We start from the raw sequence: 24602 nt of genomic DNA on the forward strand, positions 1-24602 counted from the left end.
GCATGCCATCACCTTTTCATCCATCACACAGATGACTTTGCAGAGGTCAGCAAAGATAAAGTTGCATAAGTAATGCTGAGGAATGGTTTCTGCCTCAGGTATACTGTAAAATACACATATTGAGTTCACTTATATTGGCATCACAGTCATTAAACTTAAATTGGTAATCACAACCACAAAAAACAATACAAACAAACAATTGAGTAAAATAAAAAAACATCCCGCTTAAACCCTACCCCCACCCTCAGTCCAGGCCACAGCTCCTCATAAAATGTTCCTACTAAATTACTTCACTAATATCAGACCTAAACCTCCAGGATGGCACATCCATACGTGCAGTCGCAAGAAGGTATGCCAAGTCTCTCTGCAGAGTCTCAGAAGCATGGAGGAGATACTAGCAGACCACAGACTTTTCAGGAGCTAACTGATTCCCTGATCCAGGTCTGGGAGGAAATCCCCCAGGACACCATTCACCGACTCATTAACCACCATCAACAATCCATTCAGTAGTTATAGGGCAGACATACTTCACAAAAATACTGGTACAATACATGTGACTTACATGATGGGAGACTGATGACATCTCATGGGAACACAAGAACACACATGCAAGAACCCACGATGAGGCAGGCCTATTATGTCTCCTTTCTCTTATGTTGGAACCTCAGTTCTGCTAACTTTAAATTCATGGTCTGGCCAGTTGCCTTCTCGTGGCGCTTCATGACAGCATCTGCAAAACAAGACAATTTTTTAAGAGAACATTTGGATTAGTTAGAGGTGACTCAAGGTGGTTCTTGTTAAATTATTTTGTACCTACAGAAAATGTCTTTAAACAAATGTAATTACTGTTAAAATAATGGGGTTTATGTGACAGACTCAGGAAGTTTGGGAAAATTGAACCTTGATATTATAGCAGTAAATATTTTAAAAGTAAAAGTTTAACTCCTTTCCAGCTAAGTACGTTTGACTACATAAGGCATGAAATGAAATGGGAACAACTCACTGTGTGAGAGATGGAGCAAGTGCATATATCTGTGTATAAGTGATTAGAGTGTGTCTGGAGAACATAGATTCCCATTACCTATTGTACATTTTTCCTGAAGAAAAATTTGTGGCCATGTATATGTAACCAACCTTTTTGCATGTATACGTATGTGTATTGCTGTGATATCAGTGCAGAGGTATGAGAAGAAAAGAACTGCATCCTTATTTTAAATAATTTTAATCTGACTAACACTGGATCTAGGGCAGGGAAATATAAATATTGTTAACACTTAAATAGAAATATAATATATTACATTAAAATTCAATAAACCTTGATATACTGTTGACTGACAGCATACTTACATCCTTATAAAACACTTAAACATAGCTACTTCTTGTCATATATTGAAACAGACACCCCACAGTTTAGGAAACTAGGAAGCTTTGACCTTCCCTGGATCCAGCACATCTCCTGCCTCTTCTCCATGTGTTCTTGGATTTTTCGACCTAAATATTGAAATGCCGTCGTCGTGGTCAAGAGCTCTCCGTGCGGCGGCGGCTTTTACAGCCTTCACAACCGCGGCGGACGCTTCCATGCGGAGGATGCGCTCCCTTCGTGCGATGAACGGAGTCACGAGAGCCTTTCCCAGCTGCTCTAGGAACACCCTCCGCTTGTTCCGCTTGCCCCGCATCCAGTCTGGGTTGATCTCTCTGATTATCACGAAGGCGTTGTAGGAAGAGACGTCGAGAATGTTGTGGAAGACGAGCAGGGGCCAGCGCGCGGTCATCCTCCTGCAGCTGTACGTTCCGATCACCTTGTCTAGGTTGTCCACGCCACCTTTGTTGCGGTTGTAGTCCAGGACGATGACCGGTTTCCCGTCCTCGCGGTCGCTGACGTTGGCCCCGGCGTGCCGCGTGCTCAGGAGCACCACGTTCCTGTTTCTCTTTGGGATGTAGGACACCAGAGTGGTGGGGGGCGTGAATGCGAACTTGGATGAGAACACCTCTCTTCCCTTGACCGCGAGCAGCCCGGTCGGGAGCTCGGGCTTGTTCTTCCGAACCGTGCCGACCACGTGATCTTCCTCTCCAGGAGCTGCCGCGCGAGTTCGTAGGAGGTGAAGTAATTGTCGCACGTGACGTTACGACCGTGCAGTCCCTCCGTTACATTGAGCACTACCCGCAACCCCTGGTTCTGTTCTGGGCGTCCGCCGCTCGGCTTTCCGGTGTACACTTGCATCTTCCAAGCGTAGCTGGATTTTGCATCGCAGGCCACCCACGACTTGATCCCGTATTTCGCCGGCTTGCTGAGCATGTACTGTCGGAAAGGACACCGGCCTAGGGAGAAGAAGAGGAGGAGAAGAGATGAGAGGAGATGAGGACGAGGACTAGCAGCCGCTATCTAGCTATAGCTACATAACATAATAACATAACATAATAATAATATTTTAAAAAATGAAAAAAAAGACTAACCTCTGAACGGAACCAGTTGCTCGTCCACGGTCACTTCGGGCCCCCGGGTTGTAGAGGCCTCGTCTTCGCCGTCGTCGTCCTCGTCTCTGTCTTCTTCTCGGTCTGCTTCTCCATCTGCTTGCCCATCCGCTTCTTGGTCTGGCTCTTTCGCGGCCTCTTCGGGTTCAGAGGATGGTTGCTGGGAGAATAGCTGTTGGAGAACCTGTTCTCTGGTGAAACGCGCCTGACGTGACATTGTGACATGGTCAGGGAGGGTGGCACACGGAGAATGGCACACCGGCTTCTCTGTGGGTCTAATGTACCCCCCTAGATTATGGAATCAGGTGTGGGTCTAGATGACCCCACAGAGCACCACAGCGCCCTCTCTGGGGGTCTAAATGACCCCCCAGGAGAATCGAGAATGACAATCCATTGGTCTCAATTACCCCAGGAGAATTGGATAATGACAATCCTTGGGTCACCCTAACCCTAACCCTGACCAGCCAGGGCTTGCGGATGATCGCACGCACGCATGGCCCACACACACACACTCTGGGTCAATCCGACCCAGGAACAACACGAGGGTTAACCCTCAACAAGAGTAAGGAAAAACTACTAAAAAAACCTTTTAACAGGGTAAAAAGAAGGTAGAAACCTCAGATAGAGCTACATGTGAGGGATCCCTCTCCCAGGACGGACAGAAGTGCAATAGATGTCAAGTGTAAAGGAGAACATCAGAAAGATAAGGGTTTTATCAGCATTGATAAGAATAAACATTTTGAAGCATAACTGAAGGTCAATGAATTGATGGATTATTGTCAGTAATGGTCGAGTATCTGAGGAGAAATACTATATATCGAGCAGTCCTGCTGCAATCATAGTCTATGGTCAGCAGCCACCACGATCATGATCCACCATCAAGATCGGATGCCACTATAGTCCACAGTCATTGTCCACTGCCGCCATTAGGATCCACCATCAGCTGCCACCTCGATCGTGGTCCACCACCATTATCAGATGCCAACACGATAAAGGATCCGCCATTATTATCACGATCAGCCAGCACGATACAGAATCCGCCGTACTGGATCCACCATTACGATCTCTGATACGCGATCCACCATCATAATCCACGATGTGGCCGCAGCCGCGGCCCTGGATCTGCGGACGATAAGGCAAAGGGACTCCGGGAAGAAGTCAAGTCAGTAACATGTATTGATGAGATATTAATTTCTTTGATGTGATAAGGATTGAGAAGAGGAAGGAGAAGCTGGAAAGAGAAGCTCTGTGTGTCATGTGTCCCCCGACATTCTAGACCTATAGCAGCACAACTGGGAGCAGGTCTAAGACAAGCCTGGACCGGCTCTAACTATAAGCTTTATCAAAAAGGAAAGTTTTAAGTCTACTCTTAAACGTACAGATGGTGTCTGCCTCCCGAACTGAAAGTGGGAGATGATTCCGTAGGAGAGGAGCTTGATAGCTGAAGCTCTGGATCCTACTCTACTTTTAGAGACTTTAGGGACGACAAGTAAGCCTGAATTCTGGGAGCGCAGTGCTCTAGTCTAATGGGTTGATATGGTACTATCAGCTCTTTGAGGCATAATGGTGCCATATTATGATGAGGAGGAGAATTTTAAATTATATTCTAGATTTAACCGGAAGCCAGTGTAGCGATGCTAATACTGGAGAAATGTGGTCTCTTTTCTTAGTTCTTGTCAGGACACGTGCTGCAGCTATGATGGTATATTACCGTAAGTACTTAAAAATGTACCTCTGAAGTTACTCCGAAGAAGAGTCTCCATGTCAAAGACACCCAGGAGGAGACAATGATTATAACAGTGGCTGTATTAGCGTATGATGCTGCCCTCCATCCATCCCAGATCAAGAATGGATTTCAATCTAACACAGCAGTACAAATTAGTAACTCTACTACTCAGATCTCTAAATTCGAAATATTTTCCATTTAATTTCAGGAATTAACAGCCAAAAACAGAACCTCACCGCAATCATAAGTGTATGGTTTGTTTGTTTGTTTAGTCTAGCCCCTATATTGACACGATGCCATTTATAGAGAACATTGGTTTAAGTTTAGGTCCAAAAGGTAGCATTTATGTGTCTAGGGCAATCCCATTCCTGTGAAAATTCAGCATCGTGTGTCAGAGATTTATTATTGTGCTTTATCTTATCTTTTGGACATGACTAGTTTTAAAAAACATTAAAGCTCTTTTTGTTAGTAAGCTGGGAAGGGCAGGGTATGATAATGCTTTGAATTATGAAAATCAAGTAATTTGGGGGGGAGAATTAGAATGTAAGTTACATGGATAGAAACTTAGAAAGAAACTTATACTAGTATTGTGTGGGTTTTCCTGGGATGGTAGTGGGTGTTGCCCAGGTGTCACCATTTATTTGAGCTCCTCAAGAGAGTGGTATATAGCGTTAACAGTATATAAGATGAATATTGTGCAGATCTTACTCTCAATTATAAAATCTTGTTGCTCCTGTATGTCTTAATTGCTGCTCTTTTTCTGGTCTGGTGCATCTTCTGCATGAGGGCAATGTCTTTACCTTGGTGTATATATAAACAAATAAATGTTTGAACAACAAGTATCTCTCAGAGCAATACATACACCTTCAACAATCTACTGCCATTACACGCTTTTCATTAATGGGAAAAGCCTAATTCCACCACTAAACTGCTACCAAAATTCCTGATTATCAGACTGCAGGTCACGTATATGTAGAGATACACACTATATGCTGCCTTGTTAATTATTGGCCGTTGTTCTCGGTTGAATTGAAAAGTCCCTAACATGACATATAGCAAATGTGAAGTAGATAGGATGAAATCTGTAGGAGTAGGATTTTGTAGCACGTGTGAAAAAGCCCAAAATCACGGCAAATTTGCACGTTCAATCCAAAATGTCCGACTTCCTGTTGGGTGTGGTGAAGAGTGGCAAGAGGATTTTTTGTGTGTTTAGGCATGATACATAAGTGTGCCAAATTTAATTTCTCTAGACAAAAGTAAATGAATAGGAGGACCCTAGTTGAAAATTCATAGGGGGCGCTATTGAGCCATTTTTGGACGCCTGTTCCCGAGCACTTTAAAATACATAAATGTACACAAGACCTGATACTACTGATCACTGAACAGTGTTCAATACAGTTCCACAGATGAAGTGATTAGTTCACTGTTTAATCATGGAAGACCGAACGCAGTTAGCCTTTCTGGCCAGGTGGCTGTTTATCAGGCAAACACAACTTCAACCTCTCAGGAGCCCCCCCAAGACAGCCCCCATCTATAATCTTTGCCCAATCACATGAAAGGATCCAAGACCCAAGAGGTGAGAATGGAAATATAATGCATCTGAATTGCACATGGGAAAAGTTATAAATGTTACGAACTAGCAAAATAGAGAAACAGCAGATGTTGAACATATGTTAGATAGATAGATAGATAGATGTACTTTATTGATCCCAATTTGAATGCATTCTTTTTGCAGACCAGACCAGAGACCAATGCTGTTTAACTATAATTCTAATGTATCTCAACTCATACATGGTCGCATAGTTGAGTAATTTATGCTAAACAACGTTTGCGCTGCCTTTTTGCTACTTTTTATGAAAATAAAGTGGTAACCAGACATCTCCTTCATGAAAATATCGAGCAAGTGTATTTACTACATACAGCCTGGTGTTTATAGTTTTCTGTATGGTTATAGTGGTGTAGCCAAGGGGCCTGTACTACAAAGCAGGATTCACAGTTATCTGGGTAACTTCAGGTTTACCTCAGGGTTTTCAGTTCTACGAGGCTCATTTACTTCATAAATCACTATGGTTACTTATCCTGAACCACTAACCTGCTCCAGAGTAAGTTAAGTTGGAAATAAGAGATCAAGCCGTAGGAAAGCATCGCCCAATGACCAATCAATTCTTTGAAACATGACAGCACCATTCTTAGAGGATCCTGTGGAGAGAAAAAAAGAAGAAAAAAGAAAGGATCCCATTGAACTATTAGAGTGTTAGGTCTCTGAGGAGGACAAGGTTCCTCAGTGACCGAAAAAAATCCTTTTGCCTAATCTGATAAGTGTCTTTATGAAAGACATATCATAACCAACCTGACACGTAGGAGCAATGTGCTCACAGAAACACAGACTGTGTCTGCATCGCTCTACATTTCTTTACTTGTGGGAGTTACTCATATTTGTGTACTTGGTGTATTAACAGCAGGATGACTGTGGATATTTTTATACTTGTAGCCTTGCTTTTAAGTAGGTTTATCCTACGAAATTAAATTGTTATTTGGAATGGGGGATAGTTAGTTTACAGATTTACCTTGTGACAGAAAGAACGTCAGTTTGTTTGCCTCCTGTTTTCAGACACATCACTCACAATGTTTGTGGCAGCTGTTCTTAAATTCAGCTTTGCTAAACGGAAACCTCTTTTCAACATCGGCCGAGCCATCCTCAATAAACTTAAATATATCCCCCAGCCCATAAACATAGTGTACTTGATCCAATAAACCTAGGTAATTCACCCAATGCTTGATTTATATAGTATGCCTCTACAATCATCCTGTGTGTACATATAATTTTTTTCCAATTTAGAAATTATGCCTCGCTGGTCTGAAGTGTGGTTTGACAATTACTTTCCCGTATGCAAATGGTTTATGCTGGTTCTGATAATTTTATTATAATTTCATAGAGATCTCTATGTTATTAATGATCAACTTGGAGAGAAAATGTAGTGTGGCTTGTCCTATGTCAGAGTGGGCATACGTCGGATCTCCTCGTAAACATTTTTACATCGGAGGAGCGGCACAGCTGTAACCCACTAATTGCAGATCCACAATGTCACTATACACAAATATATTGTAGCTTCCTCCTTGGATGTCAGCAGGGTAGGGGGCCGCATACTGTTTCCTAAAATTGGGGGTAGGGGGTACCTAAAAAGGCACCCCTGGTTTGAAACCCAGTATTTCTGCTAGTTTACTATTAAATGGTAATGGTAAATGTGGCAATGGACGATGCCACCGGGGTCTCCCAAACACAGCCAAAGACAATCCAGTTCCTTTTCAGCATACTTTTATTACTTAATACACGTGAGCAAAGAAATTGAGTAATGACCCTTTCATTAGCATGGGCCTTTCAATGCTGACTGTTTTCCAGTAGCTATTTGCAGTGTTGTGCCAGTTCACACTTAAAAATAACTAGTTCAAAGTTCAGTTCATGCAGATGAAAATGAACTAGTTCACATTCAAAGTTAATTTTTGAGTTATTTATTGGGATGATTTAGGTGACAAGTCCTGACTGTGAGCATCACGTCTCGCTGTACGGAGCACAAAATGTTGACGAGTCATTTTTCATGATGTTTAAATGCAGTCTCAAACTCTGGAGCGAATCAAACAAACACTAAATTACTTTATGTGCTGATCAGGTCCCGATAACTAGTGAGCGAGTGTTTATTAGTTAAAGTGAGAGCAGGTCAGAGTGGAGGAGGAAACAGAAACTCCAGCTTGGTACAAACCAACTGCAGCTTCTGCTCTGATCACTGAGACTAGAGAAACTCTGTTTTCATTGTTTCCAAAATCACTGACCTGCTGCTTGACGTGAACAAGGTCTGATCTCACTGTGTGTGTGTCTCTCTGAGCGAGTGAGTGGGGGCGGCGGGCGTAGACTGTGTGTGTGCGCTGTCTGGGAGCACGCACGCACATAAATTTAAGACATTGATTAATTTATTTCTGTATTTATTTATTTTATTCAACACTGCTCACAGCTACTGGTCAAGTCAGCATTGAAAGGCAGAAGTAGTAGAACTGGATCATCACACTCCTGTGACCAATCCTGCATGACACTGAGGTCAGGACCACCTTTCTCATTAGCATACAGACACAGAATTAAATAATGAGGTAATAAATAAATGTGGAAATAAATTTAAGACATTTCATTTATTTACTTATGTATACATTTATTTATACTTAAGTCATGTTTCGTCCTCGATACGGAGCAGACAACAGAACAAAACACTTTCCAATCTCTTACAGACAAACGGATGCTCCACGTCTCACCATCCACAAAACCATTGTGCGCAATAGTACTCACAGAGTGTAACTCTTCCAGAGTAAACATATCCATTGACCCCCTTGTGTTCTAACTTTAATTCAGAAGGTATTGCGGTACTACGATATCATGTCTGCTTTTGCAGACATGATATCTGCTTTTGCGAGGGGCTGCCTTCAAAGGTGTAACACCTGATCCTGCTTCAGTAGACATACAGTACCTGCAAAATCGACGGCATTGTCAAACATCCGAGGTTTGCCATGGCTGGTAGAAGTCTCTATAGTTGCTCTGGAGAAGATGGGAAATTAAAGCACTCCGCTGCTGCTTACATCTGCGTATTACACACCCTCCACCACATCATAGGGGAGGGTCCATGGGCATAGTGGAGGGAAGGTGAGTGTGGCTTAAGTTTTGGTGCAAGCGCATTTGCACATTCATGTGAAAAACAAAAATTCCTATTACTACTCTCGTTGATCCATCTCTGCCTTCGCTTTTACCTCAGCTAAACGAGAGAGATAAAAGCTAAGTTTTGTAAAGTTTTCTGACTGTATCTTGCACACACACACACACACACACACACACACACACACACACACACACACACACACACACACACACACACACACACACACACACACACACACACACACACACACACACACACACACACACACACACACACACACACACACACACACACACACACACACACACCATTATAAAGCAACATTTAAAGTAGCTGTAGCTATCAGAAAACTTTATTCAGCATAAAAGCAAAAAATACTTTTTGTGGTAACAATTACAATAAGAGAATGAATAGAAATAAAAAGGTATGCCAGTGTGGTACATAAGCTTCAATGTTAAAAACAACTCCACAAGGTAAAACTCTCAAAGAATTAACAGGATGGCATTATTTTGTTCTCCTTTTGGTCCTGGCATGCTCGACCTTTTGACTTCTGTCCTTAAATAATGTCCTCACCGAATGAGTAAAATACTGTGTTCACCAAGCAATTCGGGGATTTGTTTTATAGAGACCGTAGTCTTCTTTCTTGAAAAAGGCCACTTCTGTTTCATTTGCTGAAATGACAAATGGAACAAATACAATCCTTAATTTTATAAAATTGAATTAAACTATACAATCTTCTCAATGAAAATAGCAAAATCTTACCAACATCAGCAGCTCTAAGGGTTTGGCCATCTTGCAGAATGAGATTGTCATCGTCATCTAAACTCATCACCAGTTCATTAGTCTGCCAAAAGAAAACAACATTTTATTTCCACTTAAATGGCAACTTTGGAATTCTCTAACTTTAGACATTTGGCTTGCCCAATCACAACAATTGTGACAGCAGCTCCATCAACAGTATGTATGAACTCGGGATACATGCATAATATAGATGGCTGATGTATTATTGGCTGGTAAGTAAGAAATGGAAATAATTTGTGTTCATCTTCGGTTTTAGATATTATAACATTTTCTGCTGAGACACTCACTAAAGGGATTTGCAGAAACTTTTCTTTACGCAGGGCTCCAGACTAACTTTTTCATTTAGGTGAACCAGTGCATAATTTAGGTGCACCCAAAAAATGTCACTGCGCCTTTTGAAATTATAGGAATAAATGATATTATTGTGATCATTTTAAACAACTGATATAATGATATTAGAGCATAATCATGCAAGTTCAACCTGTCAAAGAGCAATGAACTTGAAAAAGAATATTCAGTCTGACATTTGAATAACAAATACAAATTACAAATTAAATAAAACATTAATAAAATAAACCACATACAACCAAAGCAGTAAATGAAATGGACTCTCTGGCTCTGTTAACAAAAATGCTCTAAAATAAATATACAACATTTGGCACAGGATATATGTTCCCAGCTCTGTAAACAGGATGATTATGATTTAGATGAGCATTTAACTTTGTATTGTATTAGGTTAGTATTCCAGCCTTTTACCTAGGATTGTATGTGTGCCTGTCTCTGTCAGGTTGTGTGTGAAGAGCAACAATGACATATATTTTGTTATTAATCGATGGTGTTGCATTATGAATCTGGATCGTTCCAGTCACTTAAACCCTGATGTCCCAGCTGTGCGCTTCTTGTGTTGTATGTAGCAGAGAGTGCGCAACAAAATGTTTGACTATTTTTTCAAATGCGTGTCTCATAAACTCCGGAGTGAATCAAACAATCACAAGTATACGTCAGTACTGTTCAGATCGTGATGAGTGTTGATGTTTATGGTTTAAGTGTAAAGTGAGCACAGGTCAGCAGGAGTGTGGATGGAGAACACTCAGACAGAGATTCTGACACGGTACAAACCAACTGCGGATTCGGCTCTGATCCGTGTGTGTAAACTCCGCAGAGATGAGAAGAGGAAGCGACATGATTCAATGAAATACAGAGACACACTAGCTAAATGTTTGGTGCAAGGTCAGATCAAAGACATTTTTTAGTCATAGATTTTAAACGGTCGTACTCTGGAGCCCTGTTTACGACTGTGTTGGACAAGTTACTGAAAACTAGTAATTATCTTCCAACAGTGTCAAAACCTCACGATAACACCTCACGTCATCCTCCCCTTCCAAACATGGAAGAGAACCTTTGGTAGTCTTCAGTTTTCATAAAAACTCAAAGGGTGTTTAGTTTGTCCAGTCTGGGCTACTACAAGAAACATGGCGGCCTCCATAGAGAGGACCCCCCCTGATGTAAATATAAAGTATATCAATATAAAGGGCCCATTCTAGGGTAAATAAAACCACAATTTGTATAATTTAGATGAAACACACACGTGAAAATTGATCTCAATAGATCCCTTTCACCTAAACCTTACACACTGGTCCTGTAAGTTACTCAACATATAATTTTGTGCAGGTGAAGGGGCTGGCGGGAGTTGCCCGGCGTAAACAAACATGGAAGACAGCTGCGAAAAAGGTAGTCAGTCGAAGGACAGTGAGGTTTAAACTGACCTCCTCCGTGAAAAGGTCTGTACAAGCAAAACTTGAAGGGTTGTATCGTAACCGGTCTGTGTTTGAAAGCAGATCAAGAGAAAAATGTAACCGTAAACGCTCACATCTGTGGCCTCAATGTTTATTACCAACTTCTTCTCCTTGGTTACCTCCCTAAACAGCGTGCTGCGTGTGAGGTCTAGTTGTACTTCTGCGCATGCGAGTCACATCACTGCCATCACCAGTTCACATTTGAGTCTGATCCTGGCCACATTTCAAAGATAATGTGAACAGCTACATAAAAAAATTGGATCTAGAAAAAAAATCTGAATTGAGAAGCAAGGCTTGCAGTGTTAACTTAGTGGGCCTTATTGAGGTCCAATGGAGTGATGGATAGATACCTTTGCTCCATGTGCTTGGTGGATTATCTTCATCGTGTCTGAAAATACAGTAAAAGACAATCAAATGAAAAGCATGACTTTGCACAATGCATAAAGTAAAAATATAATATTACAGCTATATCAGATTTAGAGGATAAAAAACAATTATCTCTGGTACACAACGTGTCCTCATTTATTTGCCTCTCTGATCACTCCAATACCTTTTGGTTGTTAGTTAATGTAAATCAAGGAAACAATTTATTAATTCAAGTTTTATTATTTCTTCTGATATGCAACTGTTTGTTTGTTTGTTTTTTACTTTGATTGCTACAACATCTACCTCTCAGAATAACAAGGACAGCCTGCAACTGACAGGCCCCCCTGATTTTCAGTTCACCTCAGTCACTCTAAGCAGACCTCACAATATGTTGCTTCGACAAACGGTCTTAAAAACTGCATAACAAGTTCAGAGAAAATATGGAATATTATTAGATAAAGTCACATACCATAGGCATAGCTCCGGAAAGGCGGAGGAATTCCTGGTCTTGTCACAATATCTGGAAGAGGTTTGGGATGTAATATTACATAAATATTGTATGTTATGATATGATGCATCCTGCTCCATTTAACTCACCGTCTCTGACCAGCTGTATGAAGTCCTGCACCGTCTGGTCCAAGCTGACCCCGTGAAAAACTACTGGTTTGAAGTTTCTGTGCTCGAATGACCTGACCAGACGAACTGTGACCACGGCTTCATTGGCCATGTCCTGCTGCAGAACACCACGCGACCGTGCTTTTACTGCAATTTCAAACAGTTACGTGCAAGGATGTGTTTAGCATGTGTTTTAAGGCTGATTTCCGGGTATGTCCTAAGGCCAGACTAGTCGAGAATGTTCAGGAATGAAGACTCGAAGAGTCGATAACCGAGCGCTCTTTGGATTGCCTCTGCAGAGCCGGAGAGCCCCTGACCCGTTTTAGAACTACGCATGCGCGAGCCACCGCTTTAGACATACGCATGCGCGAGTTCCAGACCCACTCAAGGAAGGAAATTGAACATCTAGCATTTGTATTAACATAATCTAGGCTGAAAATTACAACACTAGTAGTGTGTGTGTGTGAGAGAGTGTGATGGTACATGTAAGAGAGTATAGTAGTGTGTGTGTGTGTGTGTGTGTGAGAGAGAGAGTATGATGGTACATGTGTAATGGGGTTCATTCTTAATAAAAGCTTTAGTTAAAACAGGATAATTTTAGCAGTGTTACTTTCCCAGTTATGTTTATATGTCATTGTAGATATAAGATCACAGCTCTAATTTACCTGACAGAACGGCGATGCCTATAGGACGCGGGGAGTCGGCGAAGTTTATTTAGGGACACCGTAGGAGCTCTCTCCCTCTTTCTCTCTCTCCACTGCTGGTCCTGTAAGGAAATTTAGCGGGGGCGCAGAAGGTGTGGACGCCAATTGTTTGTTGTGGTAAGTTGTATTAATTGAAGGTATGGCATAATGATGTGTTTTATGTTTGTTAATATTTTGAAACATTTTAATAACCTTTTTTAATGATTGTGTGACCTAATACGACAGGTCTGTTTCATAGGGCTGCCTTCAGGCAGGATATTTACGGTCACTGTTTTTTCCCACATTAAGATTTCATTTAGATTATTTGGCCTTGTTTAGAATTAGTTTTCTTTCTGATTAGTTTGTTTGATTTCTGGTTTCTTTGTTTTATTTTATTTTGTTCTTTGTTCTATGGGCAACGTGCAATATGGTTGACAGGTACTGTGCAATCCTGGTGTAATGGCTTGAATATTGGTGAGTTATTGGCTCCGTAAACTAGAGACCCTCTTCTGTTATTTCATTGTATAATATCGCTTGCAGTGATAATCCACTGGTGCAATCACACCAGTGTTAGGATTCTTAAAGTGTGCTGTGCTTGTTTTACACTTGATAATTTAGCTTTGTTAAATTGGGTCTTGAGCCTTTAACTTCTCTCTTTTTAATCTGTTATTTATATCAAGTATAGGCCAGTACTCCATACTTTGCACATGATCCTGTGCTGTTTGATCAGTCTTTTTAAATCATTTGTCAGACTTGAATAAATTGTCTATTTATGGAATCATCAGCCTCCCGTCTCGTTTATTCTGGATATATGTGGTGAACCCGATTGGCATTCAACTGTCACCCCAAACTTTTGACCACTACACATGTAAGAGTAGTGTGTGTGAGAGTGATAGTGTCCCTTGACCTGTTGATCTGACCCCATATACCTGGCAGAACAACAACCTAACAGAGCAACGTAACAAAATAAACACAGACTTGCTGTAAAATAATACAACATAGAGATAGGCCCAGTGAAAAAGGGGGAGAAAGCACCCTTTTCACAATCACATAGGCCAGAATGAGGATAAATCCATCAAAATCAAAGAGCATCTCAATAAACAAAAGTAGGAGATCAGATCATTGGTTCTATATTAATGGAGAACACATTCCATTGCTGTCTGAGAAACCTAAAATAAGCCTTGTACGATGCTAAAATGCAAGCCTTAAACCTGGCAAATTAAAGCTGTGGTGCCCACACTTTGGCCTGTTATCCTAACTGATGTGTCCACTTACAGTAGTCGATGTTCCCCTCACAAGAGTTGAGAACATGAATAGAATGATCAACTCCTATGTGAGAATGTGGTTAGGAGTACCAAGATGTATGAGCAACATCGGCCTGTATGGACACAGCATACTCGAGCTGCCTATCTCAAGTCTTGTGGAGGAGTTTAAATGCACCAAGACAAAGCTGGAGTGATGACCCTCTCACACATCTATAAGGGCTGTTGGACCAGATTCAAGAGTTTATTGTCATGTGCACAACAATTACATTCAGCAGTCGCCTGGCAATGAAATGCTTGGGTCACAGGCTCTCTTCTAGCAATGCTCAAAATATTACACAAGCAAAAAAATATAGAATTAAAAATAAATATAGAAAAGAATATTGAAAGAAAAAAAATATATATATATATATATATATATATATATATATATACACCTAAAGAAAAAAATTCTGCAAATATGGTAAGGTGCAGAGTTAGAGGAATTATGGCAGATTGGAGGAGTTTAAAAGTCTTATGGCCTGGGGGATGAAACTGTCTCTGAGCCTGGTGGTGCGGGCCCAGATGCTGCGGTACCGTCGGCCAGACGGCAGCAGGCAGAACAGTTTATGGCTGGGGTGATAGGGGTCTTTAATGATCCAGTTGAACTTCTTCCTACACCGCTGGGTGTAGAGGTCCTCCATGGATGGTAGCTCCTTCCTGGTGATGTGCTGAGCAGACTTCACCACCCTCTGTAAAGCCTTACGGTTCAGGGCGGTGCAGCTGCCATACCAGGCGGTGATGCAGCCAGTCAGGATACTCTCTATGGTGCACCTGTAGAAATTGTGGAGAATCCTGGCATCCATGTTGAGCCTGCGGAGGAAGAAGAGCCGCTGTCTGGCCGTCTTCCTGTGTGGTGGGTCCAGGTCAGGTCATCACTGATGTGGACCCCGAGGAACCTGAAGCTGCTGACTCGCTCCACTGTAGTCCCGTTGATGGAGAGGGGGCGTGTTCTACTCCTTGTCTCTTCCTGTAGTCCACGATCAGCTCCTTCGTTTTGCTGACGTTGAGTTGGAGGTTGTTTTCCTGCACCAAGATGTCAGGGCTCTGACCTCCTCTCTGTAGGCCTACTCATTGTCGCCGGTGATCAGGCCTATGACAGTCGTGTCATCAGCAAACTTTATGATGGCGTTGGAGCGCTGGGTGGCCACACAGTCATCCGTGAACAGGGAGTACAGGAGAGGACTGAGCACGCAGCCCTGGGGGGCACCGGTGTTTAGAGTCAGGGTGGAGGATGTGGTGCTGCCTATCCGCACAGCCTGTGGTCTGCCCTCCAGGAAGTTCAGGATCCATCAGAGGGTGATGTTGAGCCCAAGGTCTCTGAGCTTGGTGACGAGCTTCAGGGGCACGATGGTATTGAACGCTGAACTGTGGTCAATGAACAGCATTCTCACATATGTGTCCCTCTGGTCCAGGTGGGAGAGGGCAGTGTGAAGGGTGAGGGAGATGGCATCTGCAGTTGCCTGTAGTCAGGGAGGGAGGAGGTGATGAAGGATTTGACTAACCACTCAAAACACTTCACGATGGTGGAGGTGAGTGCTACTGGGCGGAAGTCATTCAGGCAGAGGGTTTTTGTATTCTTCGGAACAGGGTCAATGATGGTCTCCTTGAAGTATGCGGGGACTACAGACTGGAGCAGTGACGGGTTGAAAACGTCTGTGAACACATCTGCCAGCTGATCTGCATTGACCATTTATGGTTAAATGTGGGCGTGTAGAGGGCGGAATATGAGGCAGATCCACGTTCGAACGTTTCCAGGTGGACTGTGATTTATAAAGGGAACATTGCGTTTAGGTGTGCATGCACAAGGTTTTATAAACCAGATTTTTTCTTTGCATACGCCATTTTCAGCTTTTGTGCGCACGTACACTTTTAGTATGAATCATACGTACCGTTTTATAAATGAGGCCCCAGGAGTGGTCAGATAGAGCAAGCCCGAGATTGGTAGATGTTGGTGGACGTTGGCTAGCGGCTTACAGTCCCATCACATATCGTCGCTTCCACCCTGAGAACAGACCTGATACTCTGGTCCAACACCCGGCGGATATACTTCGTACTTCGAAACAGACTGAAAAATGATTTTAAACGATATAAATGACATATTTTATATGATATCAATTATCAAATATGCATCCCATACTTTGTATTCCCCTTCTGTTGTCCTGGAGTTTTAATTTTCCCAATTTTTCCAATCGCATAATTAAATGTACCCCTCTGCCCATCCACTACAAGCACACAAGCAGATAGACAGAGAGAGAAAGGGTGGGGGGGGGGGCTATGAAGACCATCATTTACCCCCGAACCCCTACATTCAACGGGTACAACAACAAGCGGAGAAAGCAGAATCGCGGGCTGACCGGCGCGGAGAAATGCATGTCCCAGTTAGCTTTGTTAGTGAATGGTTTCCCCCAGATAGGAGGTGACCCTTATTCCATATCGGGGATGATTTACACCATATGCTTTTAACCTTTAGGAACTTTTCTGCTACTTTGAGTTGAAATTTGGTCATAATATAAACCACATGTCCTTTAACCTTATTGGAGCTATTATCTCCTGTTCCACATTTTCCATGATAAAACTATCTCCTTCTGTCCAATAGCTGAGGTTTTTTAAAATCAATGCCCAATGATAGAATTTCTAATTTGGACATGCCCATCTCCCACCTGACGTTTTGAATTGACGAGCTACCCACTTTATACTGGGTTGTTTACCGTTCCAAACATAATATCATAATAAAGAATGCAGCTTTTTCCAATATCCTTCTGAGGAAGCAAGTGGGATCATTGAACTAATAAATTTGGGGTAAAATGTTCATTCTGATGACTGATGGGACTGACGCTGGAAGATGTCTCCATCTTTTGATATATTCTTCTATTTAAAAAATAATAACGCTATTTAGTGAGATGTGGCACCTACTGTAATAGGGGAAATCTGAGGACATTTCCGAATTAATTGTGCAAGTGGTTCAATGGAAATATTAAAGATCAGAGGAGATTGGGCATCTCCCTGCCGTGTGCCCTGCTGAATATCAAATAAATCGGAGAAGCCTCCTCCCACACATATCCGAGCTGAAGGATTAGCATATTGTGTTTGAATCATTTTAATAGATTTATCTCCAAAGTTAAATTATTTTAGCAGTGACGGGCGACAGTGGCTGACAGGTAGAGTGGTCGTCTGCCAACCAGGTCGGCAGTTTAATCCCTGTCTTCCCCATCTGCATGCCGAAGTGTCCTTGGATAATGGCAAACTGTACTGTAAAGCGTTTTGAGTGGTCATCAAGACTAAAAATACAAACCATTTACCATTTTACAACCCTACAAAGATAAAGTATATATAGGAGGCGGCAAATGTTATCAGAGGCAAGACAACGTCCCCTGATGAATCCTGTTTAGTCTGGGCTAATTATTATCCCAACCATTGTCTCAATTCCACCTGGTAGGAACCTGGAAAATATCTTCAGATCTCCTATTAACAGAGAAATTGGACGATGATTAGCACATTCCAAGGGTTCTTTACCGGGTTTGGCTATGACCGTGATCAGGGCTGTATTTACGTAGGTCTCTGTGAAAACTGCCATTTTCAGGACTTCACACAAACGACCGCCAAACCCAAATGGAACAGCAGATGCTGTTGAAGTGCCAGAGGTCAAAGCAAGAAATCAGTGCTGCCTTGTTGCAACAGCAAATAAAGTCTAACCAACTGAAAGAGCAGGAGCTTCAACAGTTACCAAAGTCGAAACCCAAGGCAGCTTATTTCATCCCTGAACTGGGATTTTACATTTTTGCAAGAAATCCCACATTACAACAGTTAAACAAATGTAGGAAAGTGGATTTAATTCTTGTCACTAATGTTTTTGATGTGCAAGTGCCGGTAAATACAAATAAGAGGAGCTGAGACAGCTCTTGATTGAGAAGCTGGTGGAGAAGAGGTTGTTTGCTGGTCCATCCACTGCAGACGGAGAGAGGAAAGCTGACGTGGGTCTCAGGGATGTCGGCAGAGGAGCTCCGGCTGAAATCAGGAATTACAAGTGCAGGCTATGGAACGCCAGTCTGGAGTCGCTCCCCATTCACCTGTCACACAGCAACACGCACCCACCCCCACGAGAAAGCTTTGACATGAGCAGGCACATTGCACTGGTGTCACCTTTCAGAGAGTCTGAGGTGGATTCGTATTTTAATGCATTTGAGAACATTGCAGCCACTTTAAACTGGCCAAAGGCTGTTTGGTCATTATTGCTTCAATGTATCTTAGTAGGGAAAGCTCAGGAGGTGTGTGCCACCCTCACAGTGGAACAGAGTCTGAAGTATGATATTGTAAAGGCTACTGTGTTACGTGCGTATGAATTAGTGCCTGAAGCATATCAACAAAAGTTTAGTTGTGGAAAAAATGTCAACCAGACCTATGTGGAGTTTGCTCGTGAAAAAGGGGTTGTCTTTGATAAATGGTGTCAGGCCAGTAAAGCCAAGGATTTTGCGCAGCTGCGAGAGCTTATGTTGTTAGAAGAAGTGTGTGCCAGAGTGGATCGTAGTTTACCTGAACAGACAAAAGGTTGGTCTCTTGCCAAAGCTGCTGTTCTTGCGGATGAGTTTGGTCTAACTCATAAAAGTGTTTTTTGTCTCCCATGCGTTACCAGACCCCTGTGTCTGCTGAAAATTTAAATCCCCGGTCTCCTTAAGTCTATCGGGACGCTCTGAAGTATAGCGAACGCGCCGGCAACGAGGCAGGGATCATTTCACTCATTTGATTGGTTGACCAGTGGTCAACACTACACCTGGCATTCTATTGGTTGGGTAATTCTGACAGGGTTGTTGCAATCAAAAAAAAAACCAAGAATAGAGGAGAAATCTAAGAGCAGACGATTCACAAGTGCACAGAAAGCAGCTCAAGTGCAAACACAGGAAATCCGTGCGAGCACACAGTTTGAGCAGAAGCAAAGCAAATTTAAGTGCAAACAGGGGCTATTTGAGTGCATTACATTTCATTTAGCTGACGCCTTTATCCAAATCAACTTACAATAAGTGCATTCTACGATGAGGGTACAAACCCAGAACAACAAGAATCAAGAAAGTACTATTTATTCAAGAAAGCCAAACTACAGTGCTATAAGTAAGTGCCATTTAAGTGCTACTAAATTGTTAGTTTAAACTTTTATTCAAGGTATAGTCGGAAGAGGTGTGTTTTTAGTTTGCGGTGGAAGATATGTAGACTTTCTGCTGTCCTGATGTCATCGGAGAGCTCATTCCACCATTACGGAGCCAGGACAGCAAACAGTCGTGAGTTTGTTGAGTGTTTAGCTCGCAGTGAGGGAGCAACAAGCCGATTGGCAGATGCAGAGTGGAGTGAACGGGCTGGGGTGTAACGTTTGACCATGTCCTGGATGTAGACTGGACCTGATCCGTCCGTTCGTACTAATGTTTTAAAATGGATACGGGCAGACACTGGTAACCAGTGAAGGGAGCGGAGTAGTGTGGGTGAATTTAGGTATGTTAAAGACCAGTCGAGCTGGTGCATTCTGGATGAGCTGCAGAGGTCGGATGGCACTAGCAGGTAGACCAACCAGGAGGGAGTTACAATAGTCTAGGCGTGAGATGACCAGAGCCTGGACCAGAACCTGTGCTGCCTTCTGAGTGAGAAGGGGACGTATTCTCCTTATGTTGTGCAGCATGAATCTACAGGAACATGTTGTTGCAGTAATGTTGGCAGTAAGGGAGTTGTCAAAGGTAATAGTCATGTCATGGATGGGAGAGCCTTTCCCTGGAAGGAAAAGTAGTTCAGTCTTGTCAAGGTTAATTTTCAGGTGGTGTGCGGACATCCACTGAGAGATGTCAGTCAGACAGGCAGAGATTTGTGCTGCTACCTGTGTTTCAGATTGGGGAAAAGAGAGGATTAGTTGGGTGTCATCAGCATAGCAATGGTAGGAAAAGCCATGTGAGTGAATGACAGAGCCCAGAGAGTTGGTGTACAGAGAGAAGAGGAGGGGACCCAGGACGGAACCTTGAGGGACCCCAGTAGTGAGAGGACAAGGTTCAGAAACAGATCCTTTCAAAGTTACCCGGTAAGTCCGGTCGTTGAGGTAGGATGAGAGCAGGGAGAGAGCAGAGCCTGTGACACCCAGGTCCTGAAGGGAGGAAATAAGGTTCCTAGCAAGGGCAGGGTTTTGATGAAAAGTAATACACAATCTGAACATAAATTCAACAAGTCATGCTTTCAAACTGAAAGAAGGAAAAAAACTCCATATTGCAGGGGTTGATCTCATTATCAGAAATTATTTGGCTGCAGAAAAAGGGTTTCCTGCGACTCCAGAGGTGACTGAAAATCAGACTGCTGATGTGCGTGTTGCTCCCGCTCTGCTCGACTTGCCTCTCGTTTCACGACGCACACCGAGAGTTCTAAGTTTGGTGATTTAGCGGAACTTTTGGATAATTTTTGGAAGTCATCTGATGAATCGGTCAGCCCCTCCTCTGAAAATAAAAGTGTACCTGACCTGTTACTGTTGATGTGTTACCAGATGAGAAAGAGTTGTGTTTAGCTGTAGAGAAAGATCAGCTCATCAGAGCGCAGAAGTCTGATTGTACGCGTTAACTACCTGTCTGTCTGCTGCCCAGAATCAGAAAAATATTATCCAGCCTTCTGCATTTGCTGCGAGAGAGGTGGCTTGCAGACGGACCCATAGTCTAAAGCAGGGGTCGGCAACCTTTTGTTGTGCCAATGTGAACATTTCTTGTTACTTAGTCTGCCATATCAAAATTATTTTTAATATTATGTTTTATTATTGAACTGCATTAATATTTCCAACAGACATGTCATTTTATTCCATCCATATTGGCTATATATAGAACAACACTCTAAAGAAGCATGTTTATCTCATTATGATTGCAATAATAAGTCATTATCCCCACCAACCACACTCATATTCAGATTTGCGAAAGCTTGCTTCAATCGCATGGTTTTTGGCAGTGGCAAAGACTTTGAGAGAGTTGACCTGCTTCCCATACCTGGACACTGCACGTTTGATTCTCCCTTGTCTGACTCATCTTTGAAACTTCTTTCGTGCTTTGTCTCAAAGTGGGGCTTAAAGGGGACATAGCATGCCAATTTTACCACAAGTTGATATGGTTCCTTGGGGTCTTAATGAAATGTCTGTAACATACTTTGGTCAAAATACCACAAGGATCATTTAAAACAGCACCCTTTTTACCCTGTATAAAACAGCCCTCCACAGAGTGACCTGTTTTGAGTGCCTGTTCCTTTAAATGCTAATGAGCCAGCTCCCCCCTCCCCCCTCATGATTTTAAACGATATAAATTACATATTTTATATGATATAAATTATCAAATATGCATCCCATACTTTGTATTCCCCTTCTGTTGTCCTGGAGTTTTAATTTTCCCAATCACATTGTTAGGGTTGCCATCGTTAAGGGTTGAATAACCGGGCACCGATATCCTTGATTCTCGGAGGAATAACACACGCAGCCGTCATCTGTGTTTTACTTGAACCGGAAGTGATTCACTTTATTGCGCACTCTCCAGTTATATCATAATAAAGCATAGACTTCAGTATAAGGGCACATATTAACAGAAAACTTAACACCCCCACTTGCTCTTATACTGTACAAGTTACATTCAACACAAATTAATAAACAATGGTGTTCTTCACATTCCAAAAATGTAACTCCTAAACTTTTCCCCTTTGACCTTTGTTGCAGGCTTAGTCAAAATGTCAGCAACCATATCAACTGTTGGACAATACTCAATGGTTATCTTATTATCACTCAATGCAGATCTAATGAAATGGTACTTGATGTCAACATGTTTACATCTCTGATGACAAACTGGGTTCTTTGATAGTGCAATTGCACCCTGGTTATCTTCGAAGATTTTTTACCGGTGCATATTTACACTCACCATCCATACCTTGCATTAGCTGTACCAAATACAAACTTTCTTGAGTAGTTGCAGCTAGTGCCATGTATTCTGCTTCACATGTGGACAAAGCTACAGTTTGTTGCTTCTTGGACTTCCATGAAATAACAGGTCCATCATTAGTCAGACTAAAACAATACCCTGTAAAACTACGTCTGTCACTTTGATCTGCTGCCCAATCAGCATCACTGTATGCTACAAGTTATAACTTTTGTTCATGACTTTTGTAACATAACTCCTGGTTAATTGTACCTTTTAAGTACCTTAAGACATGCTTGGTAGTGGTCCAGTGTTGTTCTTTTGGCTCTGATAGATACTGTGACAGTTTGGTGACTACCCAACTCAGATCTGGTCGAGTACATGTCATTAAATATATCAAGCTGCCTACCACTTCACGATATCTTTTTGAATCAACAAGTTCACCTTCACCATCAAAATCTTGTCTCTGCTCACATGGAGTCGATCTTGGTTTACAGTCAGACATGTTAAACTTATCCAGTATCTTTGTTATGTATCTCTTTTGATTCATCCTTACTTCTCCTTTCGTTTGTGTAAAGTCAATCCCTAGAAAATGATTAAGTTTTCCAAGATCCTTCATCTTGAATTTGGTACATAACATTTCTTTCACTCCATTGATCAAGTCATTATCACTCGCAGCAATAATTAGATCGTCGACCCAAATTATTAGTATTATCCTCTCATATCCAGTTTGTTTACTGTAGACGCAATGATCAGCTGGATTCTGTATAAAACCATTCTCACTGAGGTGATCATGTAGCATCTTATTCCAGTTTCTCCCAGATTGTTTCAGACCATACAATGATTTGTTCAACCTGCAAACTAGTCTTTCACCTGTGTCTGATTTGACTTGAAATCCTTCAGGCTGCTCCATGTATATCTCACAATCAATTGGAGCATGTAAATAAGCAGTCTTAACATCCATCTGATGTACGTCAAGGTCATACTGAGCCGCCAGTTGCATCAAGCTCCGTTCTGATGTCATATTTGCAGTTGGCGAAAAAGTCTCCCTGTAGTCTATCCCTACCACTTGACTATACCCCTTTGCAACATATCTGGCTTTATATGTCTCAGTCTTATCTGTGTTTTCTTTGATTGCATAGACCCACCTACCCCCCACTGCATTTTTGTCCTCTGGTAGTGTGGTCAAAGTGAATGTATCATTTTCCTTAAGAGAACTCATTTCCTCCTTCATCGCATCAATCCAAAGTTCAGACTTTGATGAGTTCATGGCTTCTTTAAAGGTTTTTGGTACATTACACAACATTCTGTAACAATAATCAATAGTTAATGGTACATGGTCATCACACTCTACTTTATACTCATAGTCTTTTAAGTACTGAGGGCTTCTCCTCTCTCTGTCGGGATAGCGTGTACTATGACTATCTCCTCCCTTTCCTGTCTGAGTTTGTGTAGTTTCAGTGTGGGCTTCCTGTGTCCCGTTTGAACTTAGGTCTGTCACTGTATCTTTTGGCATGGGGGATACAAATCTCTTCCCAGAAAGATCTTCATCGCTTGTCTCCAGATTTGTCTGAGTCTGTCGATCTACTACACCTTTTAAAACAAATTTCACCAGCCTGTGTTTCAGAACTCTCCCTGTATTTGGATTATAGACTAGGTATGATGGACTGTTCTTGTCATAACCCACAAAAATCCCCTTGTCACACCGTGAGTCTAACTTTTTCTTGTTCTGTTTGTATGTATAACACACAGATCCAAATATCTTCATCTTTGACAAGTTAGGTTTTCTCTTTGTCAGCACGTAATATGGAGTCTGTCCTACACGTCTATTGTAACATCTGTTGCGTATGACAGCAGCAGTCATTACAGCATAAGTCCACAGTGGCTTTGGAAGATTGCTCTCCAGTAACATGCATCTGGCCATTTCAAAAAGTGTTCTCCAGTTCCTCTCAGCTGTCCCATTTTGATGGGGTGAGTAAGGTGCTGAAGTTTCATGTTTGATCACATTCTTACTCAGTAGCGACTGGAAGTCTGTTGCCGTAAACTCTGTGCCATTGTCTGATCTAATACGCTTGATATTTCCATACGGTGCCATATCAGCAATGAATTTCTCTGTGGCTTTAGTAGTATCACTCTTTACCTTTAGGAAATAGACAAATACTGCCCCTGAATAGTCATCAGTGAATGCTAATGTGTATCTAAATCCATCTTTTGCCACTGGTTCAATCGGGCCAGCTAAAT

At 42.1% G+C, this 24602-nt stretch overlaps 1 protein-coding gene across 1 annotated transcript; it reads right to left on the reverse strand.

Moving 5' to 3' along the window:
- Positions 1–9229: 9229 nt before the first annotated feature.
- c21h2orf76 (chromosome 21 C2orf76 homolog) lies at positions 9230–12746 on the reverse strand. The gene is made up of 5 exons (XM_034573421.1): positions 12456–12746; positions 12328–12378; positions 11843–11880; positions 9658–9739; positions 9230–9566 (listed from the first exon to the last, which is right to left on the reverse strand). Exons 1-5 carry the CDS (start codon positions 12583–12585, stop codon positions 9490–9492), a joined length of 378 nt encoding a protein of 125 aa, XP_034429312.1. The 5' UTR covers positions 12586–12746; the 3' UTR covers positions 9230–9489.
- Between the last annotated feature and the right edge of the window lie 11856 nt (positions 12747–24602).

The sequence above is a fragment of the Hippoglossus hippoglossus genome, chromosome 21 (assembly GCF_009819705.1).
Source record: "Hippoglossus hippoglossus isolate fHipHip1 chromosome 21, fHipHip1.pri, whole genome shotgun sequence".
NCBI classification, from domain to species: domain Eukaryota; kingdom Metazoa; phylum Chordata; class Actinopteri; order Pleuronectiformes; family Pleuronectidae; genus Hippoglossus; species Hippoglossus hippoglossus.

Coding starts and splice junctions, on each gene's coding strand:
- c21h2orf76 (XM_034573421.1), bottom strand. CDS start 12,585: ATGGCCAATGAAGCCGTGGTCACAGTTCGTCTGGTCAGGTCATTCGAG. Junction 12,379..12,455: donor CATACAGCTGGTCAGAGACG/GTGAGTTAAATG, acceptor AACCTCTTCCAG/ATATTGTGACAAGACCAGGA. Junction 9,567..9,657: donor CCTTAGAGCTGCTGATGTTG/GTAAGATTTTGC, acceptor TTGTCATTTCAG/CAAATGAAACAGAAGTGGCC.